Here is a 22,075-nt window from a genome sequence, read left to right as displayed (position 1 = left end):
GCCAAAGCGGTGTAGGGAGGGAATTCCAGAGCTTGGAGCCTAGGCCGAAGGCATGGCTGCCAATAGTGAAGCAATTAAAATTTGCACTGCTCAGGAGGCCAGAATTAGAGGAGCTCTGAGACCTCGGAAGGTTTTGGGGACTGCAGATAGGGAGGGGAAAAGCCATGAAAGATTCAGAAACTAGGCTGAAAATTTTAAAATCAAAACATTGCTTCATCAGGACTCAGTGTAAGTCAGCGAGCACAGGGATTATAGGAGAACTGAACTTATTCTGAGTAAGGGCACAGAGCTCTGGATGACCTCAAGTTTATGGTGGCTAGAATGTCAGAGTCCAGCCAGTGTAAAGAAAATATCATTTTTTCCAATGTTACTGTGAAGCAGGCTTGTGGGGCTGTGTGTATGCTTGTGTGTGTGTAACTAATTTATTTAAACTGAAGACAGTCAGACTGCAAGGTTTAAATCATCAAAGGGTTAGGTGTAAAAGCAGGCATGTTGAAGTGGAGATGGACAAGCTAAGATGAAATACACGTAAATACAGCATGAATAGGAATTTGCATTAGGAAATAAATGAGGAGTTGAATTTTTAGCTGTGGGATTTCTAAGAAATACAGGAAGTTTTACAACTGGCAAAGATCATAAATGAATAAAGCAAAGTTGTTAAGTTTATTTTTCCCAAAAGTAGTGGCAATGAAGACAATATGAAGGATTTGGGAAAGGTAAAGAAAATGAAGGACAATGGGTTTAAAGATGAATGGGAAAAAACCTATTTAAGGAAGGATTGAAAGCTGCGTGGGTGGTGTGGCCATGTGATGTCTTGAAGAGTGTGCTGTGCATGGGCAGGCCTGTGAAGTAAGCAGCCTCTAGCCACCCCAGAGAAGTGTGTGTTTATTCCAGAAAGTAAGATTTTGTTGCCAGCCTTAGATTTCCATTGTCGAGTGAGAGGGAGAGAGAAACCCCTGTGAAATACCTCTCTTATAGCAACAGTGAGTGTCTTGCAGTAATATTACTGGATTTTTTATAGATTAGGAATCTATAGGGATTGTTGCCTGGAAAAGGGTGTTTATTTGTGAGTATAGCTAAGTAGAAATCTTTTGGAAAATATTGTAAGACTAAATTTAACTGTGTAATTGTAATCTTGTGTGTTTACATTTTCTTTTGTTGTTAAATGTTTTCATGTAATATTTAAAGTCTCCAAAAGTGTTAGTGGAATCTTTATTTCTGACTTCAGGATATGTCCCTTCTTGTAATAAAAATACAAATTGCAAATCGTTGTGATAGCTTGACCAAGTTTCCCTTTGGGATTTGGTCAGCCCGGCAATTACCACCTCCCGTGTGATAGCACCAGGAGTGTGTCAGCATAGTCGAGTCTAGAGGTAACAGAGGCATGGATGAGGGTTTCAGCAGCAGATGAGCTCAGGCAGGGGCAAAGTCAGGGAATGTTACAGAGTTGGAAATAAGTGGTCTTCATGATAGCGTAGGCATGCAGTTGGAAGCTCATCTTGCGGCTGAGTATGACACTAAGATTGCAAGCAGCCTGGGTTCTGACTCGCACTTGCCGGGGGGGAGATATGGAGCCAGTAGCTAGGGAATGGAGTTTGGCGGAGTTCCTGAAACAATGGCTCCTTGCCAATATTTTCAATTGGAGGAAATTTCTTCTCAACCAATGCTGACAAGTGGAAGCAGTGGAGGAGTCACGGGGGCTGGTGGTGAGGTAGAGCTGGGTGTCATCAGCAAAAATGTAAAATCTAACACTGTGGCTGCGATTTTCCGGCCCCGTTCCGGGCGGGACCAGCCGCGGGTGAGATGGCCATTGACTTGTGGTGGGACCGGACAATCCTGGCAGTGGGCGGGTGCAGAAACCCCGCCCTGTGTCTTTGAATGATGTTGCCCGTGGGCAACTTGCAGGTGAGAATATGTAAAATTTTCAAAAGGACTTTGGGGAGGAAAGGGAAGTTGGGGGTGGGGCAGTAGTTTGCAAGGATGGAGGGGTCAAGGGTTTTTCTTTTGAGGAAAGGGGTGCTGATGGCAAATTTAGAGAGAGAGACAACACCTGAATTGAGAGAACATTAACAATATCAACTAACATGTGGACCAGGAGGGGAAGTTGGGCGGTCAGCAGTTTAGTGGGTCAAGGGAGCAGGAGGCGGTCTCTTGGACAAGATGAACTCAGAGAGGGCAAGAGGAGAGAGAAACTAGAGAAAGATGTGAGTTCGGCGCTAGGGCAGATAGGGAGGGACGTGGCAGAGGCAGCTGATTGGATGGCTTCAATCACTGGGGCAAAGATGTCCATGAGCTCCTCTTGCTTATTGTTGCTCCCAAACAAAGGCCCTGTAAGAATTGTGGGATTTTATGGCCTAGGGAGTAGAAAAGTTGTTTTAATCCTCTAACACGCAGCTCCATGGGATGAATCAAGATGGGCTTACTATCCGTTTTTTTGTTTCTTGCTGTTTCGGCATGCATTCTCTTCTGCCAATATACTGGTGTACTAATGCATTGTAGCACCATAAAATGCAGCTGTGGGGTGGTTGTTTGGGATTAATTTTGTGTTTGGTGGTTTGAGAGTAACAATTTTGTTTTTTTTCCCCATCTAATGTTCATATCAAGCCTCTTAAGGCAAGCTAAGGCAGCTGGGAACATTCCTTGCTCTCAATTAATCTGAGATGTACCAATTTAGGATCTAATTGCAGCTAGTGTGCATTTGGAACTCTGTTTCTCCCCTGCCAGTTAAGCAAAAATGATCATGAAGGTTGTGCTTCCAGGCTGAGGCTATCCCATTGCACCCTGGGTGTGCCGACACCTGCGATGTCCCCAAATGCGGGGTACTCTACTGCAAGCTTTGTGGTAATGGGGGATTGCATTTGCGCTCTCCCCTGAAAAAAATAAACACTTACAATCTAGGACTATTCCTATTAAAAAAGGAGAGTATACTTGAGTATTGCCAGCTTGGGCTGAATTTGAACCCCAATCTCTGATGTAAGAAAAAGCAAAGTTCCATTTTAAAAAAAAATATAGCTCCTCTCCTAAAAAGAGCTTCTTTTAAGCTCCTCGGTCTGTAGAACGTTCTTGACTTTTCTGAACTGGATTTATTCGGTCTCTGTCGTGCTTGATTTGCGTTAGAGAGGACAGGGAATAGGAGCAGAGTCAAAAGGTCATTGTTCTGCCTTTTGAAAGCATATTGACCCTCGAGTATTTACGTTGTGGTATATGTTTTGCAGCCTTTTTGAGGTGAATCCTTGCTGGTTCTGGTCACGCAGTGGGCTTGTGGGGCCACAGTGTCTAATGATGGGTTGCCTCAGCAGTTATTGCTATCAGTTTCTTATAAAGCTTTGAAACAGGATGTTAAAATAGCCTCTGATGGTCAAAGGTAAAAATTTCTGTTGGTTCCGACTAGCTGGGTATTTGGGCTTTTCGTTTGTCATTGTAAAGATCCTCAGAGGCCAATCCCTGTTTTAGCATGAGGAATGCTGCAGATGAGCTAACAGAGTCATGTTACCACGTGAACTCTAAACTCTTCATGGCGTGTAGAGGCTGTGTGTGCACCTCTGTTAATTATAGTTGTAGGCTGGTGAAACTGTCGGTTATATTTGCATCGCCTGCCTTTTTTGGAGTAGGTATCCATGCGAGAGATATTCAAATACCTAAAGGATGTGGAAATTTACCCTTATAAGTTCACATTGATTTTGTTCACTATTTGGAAGATGCTTCTGAATTTGTCCTGCAAAACATTGGGATGGTTTCCTTCAAATATGCTGTGAAGTATTTAATGTACCAAGCGGCTGAGTTGAGACTTAGTCAGCCAGAATGAACACGGCAAAGACACCTCCAAAATGTTTGTGTTCAAATGGAAACTGAGAAGAAGCAAAATATGATTCAAGATTTCCTTTTCCCGACAGGGAGCTTGGGAGGGGATCTAACCCTGAATGTAATGTGTGTATACTGTCGTGCAGGAAGTGCAGTCAAATCCTTTATTTCCTTGAGAATAGTTCTTGATCAAGCCAGGGTCACGTGAGAAGCTGTACAGTGAAGCATGGGGTGATGAGCGGATGAGTCATATTGCATATCCTGGTGATTGAGCTACGAAGCAGTATTAACCCTTTTTTTTTTAAAAGCAAAGAGTGCCAGAGAAGAGGCACTCAAGCAAAGACTAGCAACCCTTCGCACACTGCTCTGCCCTATTTACTTCAGCTGCTGCTGCTGTACAAGAAGCTACAGCCCCCTAGATTCTCATTGGTAAACGGGATTGGATAGGTTGGGGTTATTTTCCCTGGAACAAAGAAGGCTGAGAGGTGACTTGATTGAGGTGTACAAAATTATGAGGAGAATAGATAGAGTGGACAGGATAAAATTGTTTCCCTTGATGGAGAATTCTAGAACCAGGGGACATAGATTCAAGATAAGTGGCAGAAAGTGTAGGGGGGACATGAGGAAGAAGTTTTTTTACACAGAGGGTAGTGGGTGTCTGGAATTCGCTGCCCAAGTTGGAGGTAGAGGCAGAAACTCTCAACTCTTTTAAAAAGTACCTGGATCTGCACCTTAAGTGCTGTAAGCTGCAGGGCTATGGGCCGGGTGCAGGAAGGTGGGATTAGAAAGGGCACCTGGGTGTCCTCGGGCTGGCATGGTCAAGATGGGCCGAATGACCACCTGTGCTGTAACTTTTCTATGGTTCCATGGTTCAGTTTTAAGTGGAGACCAAGAACAGCTCGTAACAGTGTGGGTTTCCAGTACTGCCTGGTCCTTTTACAGAATACCATCAATAGTGGGAAAATTGGACATCATTGACCAAGGACGCTCCGACAGTGTGAAGGTGCTCTCGGAACACTGGGAGTAAATTGCCTGGCTCTCCTGCTTTCTGTGGCAGAGTAGCTAAGAATTCTAATATTTTTGTTAACAAAGATTATCTTGCTCTAATATAAAGTGATATTGTACCTAAGTAAATCATCAGTGTGAACGAGTGCAAAAGAAGAATCCTGTTTTGCCAGGTAAGTTCTGACACCAAGCTATACATACAGAGTTTGAAAAGCACGCGGATAGCGGGAGAGATTTCAGTTTAAAAAGGACATGGAGAGCAGCGGGGACTTCAGTTTGAAAAGGATGCGGAGAGCGGCGGTGAGTCCAGTTTGAAAAGGACGTGGAGAGCAGGAGAAATTTCAGTTTGAAAAGGACATGGAGAGCGGGAGCGACTTCAGTTTTAAAAGGGCGAGGAGAGCGGCGGGGACTTCAGTTTGGGTACCTTGCTGTGAGTCAGAGCAGAACGGAGCAGACCTGCGGGAGAGAGTTGGGAGCTGAGCAGCGCGCTGTTTCAGTGTTTTAGCTGCAGGGAAGCTGTAGTCCCAGAAAAAGGGAAAAAAAAACAACTGTGACATCACAGGAAGCCAGTAAGTTGATTGGCTGGGAAGTGCTCAGTCTAAGGGTCAGTGTGTGAGAAGCCAGCCTAGGATAGGTGAGTTAAGGTGGATCTATAAATAAAAAGAACTAAAACTTTAAAATAATAAATCAAAATTTCAAAACTTTAAAATTAAAATCAAACAATAAAGATAAAAAAGCAATAGAAGTAAAGTAATTTAAACAAATACCTAAAACACATTGTTTGTTAGACGTGGCTAAAAACCTTGTTGTTAAGAAGCAACCTTTAGTTGTCAGTGGGACTAGCATTCAATAAACACAGTAGATTATAGCATACATAGGAAGAAAGTAATTAGAGTAAATTAACTAAAACTTAAGTTAGAATGGTAGGGCAGGTGTTATGTTGCAGCTGTGGAATGTGGGTGCTTTTGGACGCCAAGGCGATCCATGACAAACACGTCTGCAGGAAGTGTAAGCAGCTTGAGGAATTCCGGACCAAGATTATTGATCTGGAAGCTGAAATGCAGACACTGTGCAACATAAGGGAGGAGAAATACCTGGATACTATGTTCCAGGAGACAGTCACACCTCTCAGAATAGGGTCTGTTTTGGTCAGCAGTGAGGGACAGGACGATGTGACTGTCAGTGAGGCAGGGTAATGGGACCGAGCAGACAGTAGGGGAGGAGCCTCAGGCTTTGCAATTGTCAAACAGGTTTGAGGTGCTCACATTCTGTGTGGGTGAAAGCGAAGTCTGCAAGATGGATCAGCTGGCTGGCCATGGCACTGTGGTACAGGAAGCCATTCAAGCGGGGGGAGCAAAAAGGAATGTAGTGGTAGTAGGGGATAGTATAGTGAGGGGGATTGACATTGTTCTCTGCAACAAAGAGCAAGAGTCCAGATAGCTATGCTGCCTGCCCGGTGCTAGGGTTCGGGACATCTGCTCAGGGCTGGAGAGGAACTTGCAATGAGAGGGGTAGGATCCAGTTGTCGTCGTGGTCCATGTAGGTGCCAGTGACATAGGTAGAACTAGGAAAGTGGCTCTGCAAAGTCAGTATGAGGAGCTAGGTACCAAATAAAGAAGCAGAACCTTAAAGGTAATAATCTCTGGATTATTACCTGAGCCACATGCAAATTGGCATAGAGCAAATAAGATTAGAGAGACGAATGCATGGCTCAAAGACTGGTGTGGGTAAAGTGGGTTCTGGGTTGTGGGGCACTGGCATCAATACTGGGGAAAGTGGGGGTTGTACTGTTGGGACGGTTTACACCTGTACCGTGCTGGAATGAGTGTCCTCGCAAATCGCATAACTAGGGAAGTAGAGAGGGCTTTAAACTAAACAAGAGGGGTGAGGGATCAAGCTTGGGTAGAGGTAGCAATTCAAGGTGTAAGAGTCAAGACAGGAGAGCAAAATATTAACATGAGAAATGAGGGTCAGAGAATGGCAGGAACGGACGGACAGAAAAAACCTAAGAATACATCGACAGTCAAGGCTCGATGTTACAAAGGTAACAAAAAGACAAAACTGAAGGCTCTCTATCTGAATGCACGTAGCACTCATAACACAGTAAATGAATTGATGGCCCGCATTGAAGTAAATAAATATGATCTGATAGCAATTATGGAGACGTGGCTGCAGGATGACAAAGATTGGGTCCTTAATATTGAAGGGTACATTACTTGACATTCGAGCAGACTAGGAAGCTAGGTAAAGGTGGAGGGATGGCACTTCAGGGCAAAGAGGGCATTGGTGCAATAGTTAGAGATGACCTTGGTTCAGGAGATCAGGATGTAGAATCGGTTTGGGTGGAGATGAAGAATAGTAGAGGAGAAAAAGTCATTCGTGGGAGTGGTCTACAGGCCCCCTAACAATAGCTACAGTGTAGGACAAAGTTTTCAAGAGAAAATATTGTGTGCTTGCGATAAAGGGACAGCAATAATCATAGGTGTTTTTAATCTACACATAAACTGGAAAAATCAGATTGGCAGTAGTTGCCTGCGAGGAGTTCTTAAAATGCTTTTGAGATAGTTTCTTAGAGCAGCATGTTCTGGAACAAACCAGAGAGCAGGTTATAGTAGATTTGGTATTGTGTAACGTGACAGGATTAATGAATGACCTCAGAGTAAAGGCACCCCTAGGTAGCAGCGACCACAATATGATTGAATTTTATATCCAGCTTGAAAGGGAGAAGAGTGGGTCTAAGGCTAGTATCTTAAACTTAAACTAGGGCAACTATGTGGGGATGAAAGCTGAGCGAGCTGAAATGAACTGGGAAACTAGGCTAGAGGATAGATCAATAGAGAAGCAGTGGCAGACATTTAAGGGGATATTTCAGAGTATTCAGAATAAATGAATTCCTACTATAAAGAAAAATACTAAGGGGAGGACCCACCATCCATGATTAACTAGAGATGTTAAGGAAAGCATCAAACTTAAGGAAGAAGCATACAATTCCAGAAAGATGAGTGGCAGGACAGATGATTGGACAGAATATATAGAACAGCAGAGAATGACAAAAAGGTTAATCAGGAGAGAGAAATTAGGTTATGAGAGGAAGCTAGCTAGAAATGTAAAAACAGATAGCAAGAATTTCTGCAGGTATTTAACAAGGAAAAAAGTAAAGTAAGTGTTGGTCCTCTAGAGAGTGACAGTGGGGAGTTAATAGTAGATAATAAGGAAATGGGGGAAGAAATGAACAAATATTTTGCTTCTGTGTTCACTATAGAGGATACAAAAGCATTCCAGTAATAGCTGCAAATCTGGAGGTGAACAGGAGAAAAGAACTTGGTGAAACTGAAATCACTAGGGAAATGGTACCGAGCAAATTGATGGAGCTGCAGGCTGGCAAGTCTCCGGGTCCTGATGGGCTATATCCTAGGGTCTTAAAAGAGGTGGCTAATGAGGTAGTCGATGCGCTGGTGTTAATTTTCCAAAATTCACTAGATTCTGGAAAGGTTCCATCAGATTGGAAGGTCACAAATATAACCCCTCTAACATGAAGGGAGGGAGGCAGAAAACCGGAAACTATAGGCCAGTTATCTTGACGTCTGTCGTGGTGAAGTTATTAGAATCGATCATTAAGGAGGTTATAGCTGGGCACTTAGAAGAGCTCAAGGCAATTGGGAAGAGTCAGCATGGTTTTTGTGAAAGGAAAATCATGTTTAACCAATTTATTGGAGTTTTTCGAAGGAGTAACATGCACAGTGGATAAAGGGAAGCCTGTAGATGTACTGTACTTGGATATCCAGAAGGCATTTGATAAGGTGCCACATCAAAGATTATTACGGAAAATAAAAGTGCATGGTGTAGTGGGTAACATATTAGCATGGATAGAAGATTGGCTGGCTGGCAGAAAGCAGAGAGTATGCATAAATGAGTCTTTTTCTGATTGGCAGGATGTAACAAGTGGCGTCCCACAGGGGTCTGTACTGGGGCTTCAACTTTTTATGATTTACATCAATGACTTAGATGAGGGGAGTGAAGACGTGGTAGCAAAGATAGGTAGGAAAGTATGTTGTGAAGAGGACATGAGGAGGTTGCAGATGGATATAGATAGGTTGAATGAGTGAACAAAGATCTGGCAAATGGAGTTCAATGTGGGAAAATGTGAAGTTGTTCGCTTTGGCAGGAAGAACAAAAAAGCGGAGTATTACGTAAATGGGGAATGGCTGCATAATTCTGAGGCGCAGAGGGATCTAGGTGTTCCAGTATATGAGTCACAAAAGGTTAGCTTGCAGGTACAGCAAGTAATTAATAAGGCTAATGGAATGCTATCCTTTATTATGAGAGGAATTGATAAAAGTAAGGATGTTATGCTTCAGTTATACAGGGCATTGGTGAGACCGCACCTTGAATACTGTGTGCAGCTTTGGTCTCCTTATTTAAGGAAGGATGTAAATGCATTGGAGGCGGTTCAAAGGAGGTTTACTAGATTGATACCTGGAACGAGTGGGTTGACTTACGAGGGAAGGTTGGACAGACTGGGCTTGTTTCCACTGGAGTTTAGAAGAGTAAGGGGTGATTTGATTGAAGTGTACAAGATCCTGGATGGCCTTGACAAGGTGGACGTTGAAAGGATGTTTCCTCTTGTGAGTGAGCCCAGAAATAGGGGGCACTGTTTTAAAATTAGGGGTCACCCTTTTACAACAGAGATGAGGAGAATTTTTTTCTGAGGGTTGTGCGACTTTGGAATTCTCTGCCTCAGAAGGTGGTGGAGGCGGGGCCATTGAATATTTTTAAGGCAGCGGTAGATAGATTCTTGTTAGGCATGGGAATTGAAGGTTTTCGGGGTTAGATGGGAATGTGGAAATCGAAACACAAGAAGAGCAGCCATGATCTTATTGAATGGCGGAGCAGGCTCGAGGGGCAGAATGGTCTACTCCTGTTCCTATTTCTTATGTTCTTAAATCAGGAAGGAGTTTGGTTCGGGCCTTCGTTTTACGGTGTTGTAGTTGGCCCCAGTATCCCAGGCTGTGTGCGTGCATGTGTGTGGGGGATTAGGGTTAGTTATGGTACCTCGAAAATAGCCGGCTGACATTCCTCGAGCAGGTTCCTGCAGGAATGGGAAGGAATGCCAGATGGCTGTTGCTATGGATTTGTATTTTACTCCTAGTTTCTCTGGTCAGATGGATAAAGGGGGAAAATGGGAATAAAACCCTTCTCTGCTTTCACTGGCTATTTTTTTTTTGAGGAGCTGAGGTAAATAAGCTCTCAATCGAAAGAGTAAGGTATACCGTAGCCCAGAGATTGTTGTAACTTTTGGCTCTTGGAGGAACAAAGGACTCCCCCAGTGGTACCACCAATTACCCCAGAAGTGTAAGTTAGAATATTGAATTCGATGTCAAATCAGGTAGGGAAAGTGAAATAAAAAGAGAAAAACAAAGTGGATTAAGAAAGAGAGGGAGGGGAAAAGAAGATAAAATGTAAAAAAAACAGTTACTTTTAAACTCGAGCAAAAACCAAAAGATGAAAGAATGAAATTCCAAATTTATAAAATTCAATGTAAATGCTACAGCGGTTATTTGATAGTGATCAAGATTTATCATGCTGTTAAAAGGATGCTTAAACTGAAATGGAAAAACCCTAACTTGCAAGTTTAGTCCATATTTACGACGTCAGTACTTAAACTTCTCACAGTGCAATCCAGATGGTGAGATGCCATTTTCATGCAGTTTACAATGGAGTGGCGCATCTCAGACAGCAACTTTGGGATTATTTAACTGTGCACCTGTGTTTATCAGAAGTTGGTACCCAATTTGCTTATAAATGATGAGGGCCATTAGCCTCAACGCTACTTTGGGCCATTGCCAAATTTATTAAAGAGATGCATGGATTTGACAACATTTCTAACATTTTAACATGTTGCTAGTAACCTGAATTGTGCTTTATTGAATCTGAGAGGTTAAGTGCATAGTTCAGGCAGAGATAAGGAAGTGGTTATTTCCCCCCTTGCTCTTATTCCATCCGTTGCCTATTCACATCTTTCTGCAGTGGTTCCTTCATTGATTACCCTTGACCACAGCTTAGAATTGGCTGGAGAAGTCTCGGTCTGATTTATTTACTCTGCAACCATCTAGTCTCTAACTCTGGCTCAATCCACTGAGTCTAGGTTCTAATGTGTTTGGTACTCACCTCAGAACTTACAGTTCAGGATTGAAAGACCATTTTCGAGGATTTTATGAGCACAGTGTTTGTTTTGTTTATTTCTATATCTACTCTTTATTCCAAGTGGACTTATATTACAACCTAAGGCAACCAAAAGCATGTCTAATTTTGATTTTTAATAGGATGCCCATCTACTTGTTTCTTGTGCAAAAGAGGTGAATTATCCAGTTATTTGAATTGTAGTGCAAGTAACACCGCGACACCTGAATTTGTGACATTAAAAGATTTTATGCATCAAGAAAACTTGAGTTCAGCAGAATATACCCTTTTTTCCAAAATTGCGATGTTATGCAACACAATGAACCCAAAATCTAAAATATGTGAAAGGAATTGTGAAAACAAATGGTGAAGTTGTTAGAATATCTGAGGCCATCTGAACAATTTATTAAAGAGGTGCATGGATTTGACAACATTTCTAACATTTTAACATGTTGCTAGTAACCCTGAATTGTGCTTTATTGAATCTGAGAGGTTAAGTGCATAGTTCAGGCAGAGATAAGGAAGTGGTTATTTCCCCCCTTGCTCTTATTCCATCCGTTGCCTATTCACATCCTTCTGCAGTGGTTCCTTCATTGATTACCCTTGACCACAGCTTAGAATTGGCTGGAGAAGTCTGGATCTGATTCATTTACTCTGCAACCATTTTGATCTCGGCAAAGAGTAAAAAGCATTATTAACAACAAAAAAATGAATCACAAAAGTTAGCATGCAGGTACAGCAAGTAAAAAGGAAGGCAAATATTAACCTTTATTGCAAGGGGGAAAGAGTATATAAGTAAGTAAGCCTGGCTACAACTGTACAGAGCATTGGTGAGAACACACCTAGAGTACTGTGTACAGGTTTGGTCTACTTATTTAAGGAGAGATATACTTGCATTGAAGGCAGTCCAGAGAAGGCTCACCAGGTTGATTCCTGGGATGAAGGGGTTGCCTTATAAGGAAAAGTTGACAGGCTGGGCCTGTACTCAATGGAGTTAGAAGAATGAGAGGTGACCTTATTGAAACATAAGATTCTGAAGGGGGCTTGATAGGGTGGATGGTGAGAGGATGTTTCGCCTCATCGGGGAATCTGGAACTGTTTAAAAATAAGGGGTCTTGCATTTAAGACAGAAGTGAGGAGGAATTTCTTCGCTCTTTGGAACTCTCTGCCTCGAGAACAGCGGAAGCTGAGTCAGTGAATATATTCAAGGCTAGGTCTGTCTAACTTAGCCTTATATTTGATCTATAAGGGAGTTGAGGTTTATATGGGGCAGGCAGGAAAGCAGAGTTAAGGCCACAATCGTGAAATTATTGAATGCAGAGCAGGATCGAGGGGCAAAATGGCCTACTCCTGCTTCTATTTCTTGTGTTCTTAATTCTTGTGAACTCCAAGTGGTTTTAGAGTGAATCTCCTGAGCACTTTTTAATTTCAGTTTAACATTATCTTGGAGTTATACTTCATGCAGTGTCAAACCCAAATGGTGTGAGGCCACCTTTGCTGAGAGTCTCCCATTGCTTCTCTTTAGGGTCAGATCTTGAGTTTAGACTTATTCTGCGTCTTCACTTTAGCTGCAAAGCCTTTCAATGAAGTTACAGTATATATGTATCCACATCTGTTTAATTTTACAGGATACAGTATTAAAGATAATCTTATTGTGCCTTTCCAACATACTGTTGCTCAATCAACCCAAAAGCTTAATGATCCTTTTGTGACTACAAATCTATTAATTTATCTGACAAACTAACCAAACACCTCATTATACATCAGGTACAGCTCTGGAAGTGTTACAAAATTCTTTAACCTGATATGTTGCCGAAGATATTCATGGAATGATAGAAAACTACAGCACAGAGGCAGTCCATTCATCCATCATGCCTGTGCTGGCTATTTGAAAGAATAGTCATGTTGAGTCCCATACTCTCGCTTTTTATCCACAGCACTATAAGTTCCTCATCTTCAAGAGTGTCTGCCAAATGCCTTTTAAAATTATTCATGGAATTGGCTTCCGCCATTTTTTCAGTTCCAGATCTTGACAACTCTGGAGTGAAAAAATTCCCCTTTTAGATCTAACGCCAATGATTTTGAATCAGTGGTCTTTGGTTGTTGACCCAGTCTCCAGAGAGAAGAGTGTTTCCTGTTTTAACTATCAGAACCGCTCATAATCTTGGAAACCTCCATTAGGTCACTTCTTAATTGTCATTGTTCCATTGAAAAGCAGCCCTAACTTTTCCAACCAACCACCCCTCCCTCCCAACTCTCTCCTCTCCTACCCCCAACCCTCTCCTCTCCTGCCCCCACTACTCGTAACTGAAGTCCCTCATCCCTGGTAACATCACACTGTTCAATTCGGTTCTGAATTTGTGCTCTAGCTTATTTTCTGAAGATTGAAAAGGCAATTTAGAGTTTAAAGAGAGAAATGCAATTGAGGGCTTCTTGTTGTTAAGGTTGTGTAGCTTGAACGTTAAACATTCTCTCATGGAAATCGGTTGTTCAGCTCAAACAGACTCTAAAACGAAGTGAAGTAAGACTCCCTCCTGCCAAGTTTCAGTCTCTGATGAAGTTGGGCTGGATTCAGGCTGCCGTTACATTCCAGGGTAGAGTTTCTAACTCCTTGCCTGTGGCAAGGTGCCTCACCTGTTGGTGCATATTCAAAGCAATCATGGGCAACACCCACACTCCAGGCGAGCACTTGGAAAACCAACTGCAGTGTTGATGTGAAGCCAAGCTTCTCCCGTGTAAGTGGACTCTGGGGATTCGGACTCTGCCCCGAATGGGGAGCTTGAATGCAGCAATTGGCAGCTGTTCAGAGCTGATCCTGACTCTTGCTAACAAATGCAGTTCCGTCAACAGCCTAAAGTGAGCCGCTGCACTCCGGAAGAAAGCTAATTTATTGTGTGGAGCGTTTATAGACAATTCAGTAACGTGGTTCAGAGTCACACAAGGCAGTAAATATTTTAGTTTCCCTTTTACTTCTGCCCCTTCAAGATTCCTGATGATTTCACCTATTTATCCTGCATCCAGGAAATGGAAAAGTAACAATATATACTGCATTAAATATCTAGAGACAGTTGTAAAGCTGTCAAGCTGATATTTTTATTATTATTTGTGATTGCAATCATCAAAACTTAATTGTTCTGCTTGCCTCCCTTCGGCTCTTCACTTCCTATCAATGCTGATATACTTTTTGAAAATATAGACAATTGCCTGCATTCTGGAGTCGGGGTTTGCAGAGAATTCTTGTGCGTGGTCTTTCGTACAAAATGAAATAATCGAGTAACTACAATGCTCCAAGGAGAAGACTGCATGAATTCCAAATATGAGAGATATTAGTGTTTTGTGCAGAATTCTGTCAGCTCAACCCGAACCTTGGCAGCACAGGTCGAGTTCATGAGCCACAGTGCATCTGGGAACGTACCCAATTCGGGGGATTTTAATTTCAGCACTGATCACAAGTTTGGGGACCTGGGCTCACGCTCCTCAGGTGTATCTTTGCTTCCCTGGGCGCAGTGCATCTTAACTATTGACAACACAAACTGGGCCCACAGGAAGCCGGCTAGAAAATGTATAGCTTGCACAGCAATAAGAGCAGCTTGTAGAAAAGTAAGAGTTGCATTTATAGAGCGCATTTCATGACCACCGAACCTCCCATAGTGCTTTACAGCCAATAAAGTACCTTTGAAGTATAGTCACTGCTGTAACGTTTGATGTGTGACAGCCAGTTTGTGCACAGCAAGCTCCCACAAACAGCAATGTGATAATGGCCAGATAATTATTTGTTTGTGTTGCTAATTGAGGGATAAATAATGACCAGGACGCTGGTGATAAGCCCTGACCCCCCCCCGCCCCCGCTCTTCTTCAAAATAGTGCCATGTGACCTTTTCTGTTCACCTCAGAGGACAGATGAGATTGTTTACCATCTCATCGGAAAGATAGCACTCCAACAGTGCAGCACTCCCTCAGTACAGCATTACATCGTCAGCATTGATTTTTGTGCTCAAGGCCTAGAATGAGGCTTAAAACCACAAATTTGTGACTCAGATGAGAGTGCGACCAACTGAGCCATGGCTAACACTCGAGCACTTTGTGGGGCAACTAAGGATGAGCAATTAATGTTCAGCCGTGATGCCCATATCAATTAAGTGATATGCAGAAAAGAATTAAATTCTTGCTGCATTTGAACATACTTGGGCTCGTTTTAATTGTTCCTTGTATTAGTCACACAATCATGTTTGTAAAGTCTTTCCTGGAGTGGCCTTGGTCTACTTCTTACAGGCCAGTGTTAAGAGTTTCCCATTAATCTCAAGACAAACCTGAGCTGGTGAAATTTCTTCCTTCTATTGGAAATGTGAGTCCAAGTCCAAGTTTCCTTTTCAACCGCAAATTTATCCAACATCTGACTTGTTAACCATTAAAATTTGGCATAGATTTGCCCTTGGAAGTTAATAAGTAGGCCTGACCACTTACGGGTCATATTCCATCAGGATGAAAGACTCCCTGGACAATCGCCTACCTTCAATGTATCGCCTCGCCTTCAAAATCCTCATTCACTCCTGCCCTCCTTCAAGCCCCAAACCAAGTTTCTACCTAAGATTTCCTCCCTTCTTTCCTCCCTCAGCTACTGCACTGAGTGACTTCTCCCCCCTCCCCCACCCCACCCGGGTCATGAGAGTCTTCATATTAAGCCTTTTTGCTCTCTCTGAACGCACTGCCAACCTGCCATCTCATAAATGTCTCCTTCCATATAACTCCGCCACCCATACTCATGGTCACCCAGTCACTGAGCCACTTACTGTGGCAGCAATAGCTCCCAAAATCTCTATCACAGGCAAGGCCACGCCAAATCCCTCGCCAAATATGATAATCACCAGCAACTATCTCCTTAACCCACTGCATCCACACTTTCACCTTCATCTCCAGCAAGCCTGAGGAACTTTTGTCACCGAAAACAATATTGTCTGCTGAGCTGTCTTTACCCCACCCTAAATCTGCAATTTTTAATTTTTTTTCCCCCATCTGCCCTTGTGACATCTCCAATCTCACCTTTGTCCATAAAATTTACTTCCTGCTCTCTGACCTTGCTTTGCTCTGCGATCTGGCAAAAACGTGCCGATTATTTTCTGAGGGTCTGTGACCTGATGTTCCCACTGTCTTTGTGTCGTATTCCAACTCCAGCGTTCTCTCAGCTTTCGACAGCCATGGGTTTGTCTGCTTTTCACCCTGCATTTCAGTGGCACCAAGTGCTATAATTTGTAGGGCTTCAAAAGCGAAAAGATCACTGGAGCATTAATTATTAATATAAATGAGAACCCTGACTTGTGTCGGTTTGCACTTCCAGTTGAAGGCGTTTCAGTTTGAAACCTGACCTCCCTGTCGTTCCTTTGTCACGCTTCAGTTATGTTGCAGTGTGGTGTTCATAATGTTTTATTTTTCCCATCACTGAGGTAGAAAACCTCAAAGTACTTCACATCTGCAATCTAATGAGGCTTCCTGTTAACGGTGAGTTATGGCTGATGACATATATGTGTGAAAGTGAACATCCTGTGCAGTAAACCCTTCATAGAAGTGTAAAATAGTACAGCTCAGAAGGAGGCCGTTCACCCCTTCAAGCCTGTTCGCGTTAGATAATGGCTGATCTGTATCTCAGCTGTATTTATTCACCTTTGTTCCCTGTCCCTTAACACTATTATCCAACAAAACTCTATCGATCTCCGTCTTGAAAATTTCGATTGACCCAGCGGCATCAATAGCCTTTTTGGTGGTGCAAGTTCCAGAATTCCACATTCAAAATCATGACATCAGTTTCCACACGTATGTTCCACCTCACCACACACTCTCTTGACTCCTCATCTGCCTCTAAATTATCAGCCTGCTTGTCCCAACATCCTGTACTGGATGAGCAGAAACTTCCTTCAGCTGAACATTGGGAAGACTGAAGCCACCATCTTCGGTCCCCATCACACACTCTGTTCCTTAGCCACTGAATCAGTTCATCTCCATGGAAACCCTATGAGGCTGAAGCAGACTAATCACAATCTCTAGTGTTTTATATGTGATCCATTATGTGCTTCCCACCACACAGGCGCATCATCACAAAGACCAACTACTTCCACCTCCCTAACTTTGCCCGAGTTTGTGTTTGCCTAGGCTCACCTGCTGCTGAAACCCTCATCCATGCTTCTCCCATCTCTAGACTTGACTCCTCCAGTGCATCTCTGGCTGGTCTCCCACATTCTAACCTCCGCAAGCTTTAGGTCATTCAGCACTCTGCTTTCCATGTTCTAGCTTGCACCACGTCCTGCTCGCTGATCTGCGCTGGCTCCCTGTCGAGCAATGGCTCGATTTTTAAAACTCTTGTCTTTGCTTTCAAATCCCTCCATGACCCTGCGCCTCCCTACATCTGTAATTTCCTACAATCTATCTAGATCTTTGCACTCTGCCTATTCTGGCCTCCTTGAGCGTTCCTGATTTTAATCACTCTACCGTTGGTGATCATGCCTAGGCCATAGGCTCTGGATTTCTCTCCCTATATCTGTCCACCTCTCCCTATCTCTCATCCCTCCTTCGAGATGCCCCTTTAAACCTACCTCTTTGACCAGGCTTTTTGGTCATCTTTGCTCAATATCAATATTTCATTCCATATTGTTCCTGTAAAACACCTTGGAACATTTTATTAATTTAAAGGCGCTATAGAGTTGCAAGTTGTTGTATGTTAATTTTCCATCATTGTAAGGTGAAGCTTACAACTGACTGTTCAGTCAGTTTTAATTCAGTGATAAAGGAGTTTAGCTGCTCTCAACAATTGGATTCTCTGCTCCCAGATTTGGATGGGAAAAATAGTCCAGGATCCTCTATGTTGGCCACTATCTGGACGTCTTTGCTGAAAAAGTGCACATTGATAGATATGGAGGTCAGGTGTGATGGCTCTGTAGCCAAATAGCCTTCTGACAAACACCAAAGGGAAACCAGCACCCATGGAACAAGTCCTAGTAATCTCTCGATGAGGAGAAAAACTGACAAATGGAAATAGCTCCACCGGAAAAGAATAAAAAATATTAAGAGTAGGCATCTATTTTCTGGAAGTTTTGTAGAGACCGAAGTAAAGTGAATTATAGTTATTGAGTTACGAAGGAGTTAAAGATCGGGAGCCTACTCATTGACGGCAATTAACTGGACCCCCGTGCCTTTTTTTTGTCTTCGAATTGGGAAGAGGAAGTTGGTGTCCAGCAACCTTTTTAAACAGATAACAGAAAGTGGTGTGTGCTAAAAGCTTTGAACAGCTGAGAGACTTTGATAATGCAGCCACTTTGTCCTGAAAGATAAAACCAATTGGCTCGCTTTCTAAAGAATTAGTTTATATTGACGGTGCCGTTTTATTATTAGGCCTGGCTTTGTAATACCGGATGGGTACTCCTATTATATTACAAAGAAATAGAGTAATGACAAAGGAATGAGAAAGCAATGTGTTTTGGTATGAAGGGGCCTACCTTCTCTATATATGGTTGAAAATTGGTGGACTGGCTTCTCTAATAGTTACATTCTTGTGTGCCTGAAGGTGGAGCGATTGTGGAAGGGTGTAGTCTGGAGAGGCACTGAAATAGAATATATATCCAGGAGCAATAAAACAGTCTTGCCCCTCAAGCGAAGGCAGGCTGCCCATTAGCAAGTTAAGAATCACCAGCTACTTAGGGAGTTGCACTGAAATAGCTCTCGTTTTGAAATATGATCAAGGCCCCGGGGTTTTTGTTTCCACAAAAGAACCCTGCAATGTGAATCCAGGAATGGCGTTTTGTTTTTAAAGAGCCCTGCAATCTCCTGAAGTTAATTTATTCCGCTAACGTAAATCAGTGGTCCTGATTAGAAAGTTTCGCAGCCCTTTTTGGTATATTGTAGACCCGTGCGACTTGTTTGCCAGTTTCAAGAGAAAATGGACAACTTGGTTAGAAATTCCTGTTCCCACGTAATAAAAGTGGAATGTCACTCGTTCAGCCAACAGAAGCTTATAGCACTGATCTTTTAAATTGAGGTGCCGTGTGTGGGTGGTACCAGTCCGATTGCTGGGATGTAGTTGATCAGTGGGGGGTGTAGTTCTCTACAATTGACATGCGGACCTTGGGTTTGCCCCTAGCTGTTCACGCTTAAGCCCTTTCCCTCATCCACAAGTTCCCTTTTGTAAAGTGGAGCCAACTTTCGCGCACACACGCTGACAACATTCAACTACTCGAGCCCTCTTGTTGTCGCCATCACTCTTGGATCAAACAGCACTGTCCCACTGGCTGGGCCACATTAAGTTTCTGGGCATGCATGAGCTTCCTTCAATTTGGAATCGATATAACTGAAGCCACGCTCTTATGTTTCGGCCAAAGAACCCAAACCTTCGCCTTACTTAGATTGATCCAGTTGGTACACAGCCTTGGGCTTTTATTTGATTCTAAGTTCCGTTTCCAACTGTACATTCCAGTTACCACCAAAACCACATATATTTTCATCTCTTCAACAGAGCCTGCTTCTGAATTTATCTCGTTGAAACAGCTCCACACAACTTGATCGTTTCTGAGCTCAGTCAGCCTAACATTCTAGTGCTGGCCCCTTCATAAGAACATGAGAAATAGGAGCAGGAGCAGGCCATTCAGCCCCTTGGGCCTGCTCCACCATTCAATAAGGCCATGGCTGATTTGATGTGGCCTTAACTCCACTTTCCTGCCTGTCCCCCTGTGGTAATCCGAGGTGTATTACACCTTTAAGAGACTGTGAGCAGATTGACCACGCCCCTATAACCCTTGACTCCTTTGTCAATCAAAAATCTGTCTAACTCATCCTTGAATATATTTAAAGACCCAGCCTCCACTGCTCTCTGGGGATAAGAATTCCATGCGCTTAGTGACCCTCTGAGAGAAGAAATTCCTCCATCTCTTGTTTTAAATGGGAGACCCCTTATTTTTAAACTGTGCCTCCTAGTTCTAGATTCCCCCGCAAGGAGAAACTTTAGTTCTACCCAAGGCGATTTGCAAATCATCCAAAACTGAAGTGTTCTGGGGCATTCATTACATTAAAGGTGCTTCTGCACAACCAACAAAAGCGACTTGCATTTATATAGCACCTATGACATAGGAAAACCTTCCAAAGTGCTTTGCAGAAATAAAATTGGTTGAAAATTGACACTGAGCCAAAGAATTCTACTCCTGACAACTTGGTCATATGTTTTGCGCGCAAAACTGTGAACTCTCCAATAATTTGACTTCAATGTAAATAATAATGTGGGAGCTCAATACTAAGAATGAAAATGACCAGATAATTTCAATTATCTGACTTTCAACTAAGAGTAGCTGTAAGGGCAAGTTCTCCTTGACTCGACTTGAAACTTGCCTACAGACCTGGCTGCGGTGTTTTTTTTTTGGATAATCTGCGACTGGGAGAAATAAACTCAATAATGTGAAGAAAAATAATGAATTCCCAAATGGTAAATCAAGACTCTTTTAAAGTCCCTTTGCTTAAAAAAACTAATTCAATATAATGCAGATTGCAATTCTCATCTATCATCCTTCAATGCAAAAGCCACTTAAATGTAAGTCTCTTTCTCTATGGAAATAACATTTCTTCCTAACTCTGAGATTGCAATTATATTTTACAGACTTTCACAGCCTGGTGCAACTCTCATCTCCGCAAGGCAGGCACACAGATTGAGAGCATCGAAGAGGATTTTCGAGATGGCCTTAAACTCATGCTTCTCCTGGAGGTTATTTCTGGTAGGTTTGTCTAATGTTCATTGTTCAGTGCCTGTGTTCACGCCCATGCATATTATAAAGAACATATCATTTTATTTCTGTTGGATTGTGGATTAAAATTACAATGGCTGCAGCTTGAAAGATGTGCCTACTGGAACAGGATGAGAGCTATATATTGCAATCCTGGAACAGTGTGTGCCATGAAAGACAGGATGGTGCCGGAAAGGAGTCCTTGACCGAGGAAGCTGCCTGACAACAGCATTTTAATTGGCTCCTGACCAAGTGACCAGGGTTTGTGTGGTAGCACTGCAGCACAAAGCTCCTGGCCTGCAAAGAGAAAACATCTAAAATCTCTTTTCCTCATATCTCTATAACTTGCGCTCTCTCTCTCTCTCTCTCTCTCTCTGAGGAAACCCCTGTAAAAATGAAAAGGGGGAAACCCCTGTAAAAATGAAAAGGGGAAAACCACTGTAAGAGACATTGAAAAGCAAGTTCTCAACCTGTGAACTAAAGACTGAAAGTGCTGGAAGACCACCTCATGTCACCAACAAAGAACTGAAAGGAATTTGGAAGACATCAATCAAAATCAACCCATCGAATCCTGTGCTCTGGATTGGTTCAATTGAACTGTTTTATCCCATGTTTTGTGTGCCTTATGTGTCTTGTGTGTGTATATAGGGATTTAAGGAGGGAGTAGAGTTTAAGTTATAGTGTTAGAAGTTACAGTTCATATTTCTTTCTTTTGCCACTGGTTAAAGAAAATTTGTTCAATAAACAATTATTTACTTATTAAGTTTAGAAACCTGGAGCTTGTACTCTGTTAAATTAAATCACCATCCCTGGATATATCCTGTCCCACTGGTAACATTCACGCCACACAAGCCATGACCATCTTCAACAAGAGAACACAACCATCGCCAACCCTGATGTTCAATGGCATTACCATCACTGAATCCCCCACTATCAACATCCTGGGGATTACCATTGACCAGAAACTGAACTGGACTAGCCATATAAATAGTGTGGCTACAAGAGCAGGTCAGAGGCAAGGAATCGTGTGATGAGTAACCTGACTCCTGACTCCCCAAAGCCTGTCCACCATCTACAAGGCACAAGTCAGGAGTGTGATGGAATACTCTCCACTTGCCTGGATGAGTGCAGCTCCCACAACACTCAAGAAGCTTGACAGCGTCCAGGGCAAAGCAACCCGCTTGATTGGCACCACATCCACAAACATTCACTCCTCTACCACCGATGCACAGTGGGAGCAGTATATACCATCTACAAGATGCACTGCAGGAATTCACCAAGGCTCCTTCGACTGCACCTTCCAAACACATGACCGCTACCATCTAGAAGGACAAGAG

At 42.8% G+C, this 22,075-nt stretch overlaps 1 protein-coding gene and 1 non-coding gene across 8 annotated transcripts in view; both read left to right on the top strand.

Moving 5' to 3' along the window:
- The window catches only part of actn1 (actinin, alpha 1), a 211,321-nt gene that overhangs the window by 70,653 nt on the left and 118,593 nt on the right, over positions 1-22,075 (top strand). For all 7 annotated transcript variants that reach the window (XM_078563178.1, XM_078563177.1, XM_078563175.1 and 4 more), the window contains exon 2: positions 20,615-20,729. In XM_078563178.1, coding sequence (XP_078419304.1) covers positions 20,705-20,729 — 25 coding nt within the window. In that variant the 5' untranslated portion in view covers positions 20,615-20,704. The remainder of the gene's footprint in view (positions 1-20,614; positions 20,730-22,075) is intronic.
- Positions 2,710-2,873, top strand: LOC144693574 (U1 spliceosomal RNA). Its single transcript, XR_013579563.1, has one exon. It is a non-coding gene; the product is annotated as a U1 spliceosomal RNA (small nuclear RNA).

The sequence above is a fragment of the Cetorhinus maximus genome, chromosome 18, assembly GCF_964194155.1.
Source record: "Cetorhinus maximus chromosome 18, sCetMax3.hap1.1, whole genome shotgun sequence".
NCBI classification, from domain to species: domain Eukaryota; kingdom Metazoa; phylum Chordata; class Chondrichthyes; order Lamniformes; family Cetorhinidae; genus Cetorhinus; species Cetorhinus maximus.
The sequence above is the reverse complement of the archived record's forward strand: the minus strand, read 5'-3'. Positions and strand labels throughout refer to the sequence as shown.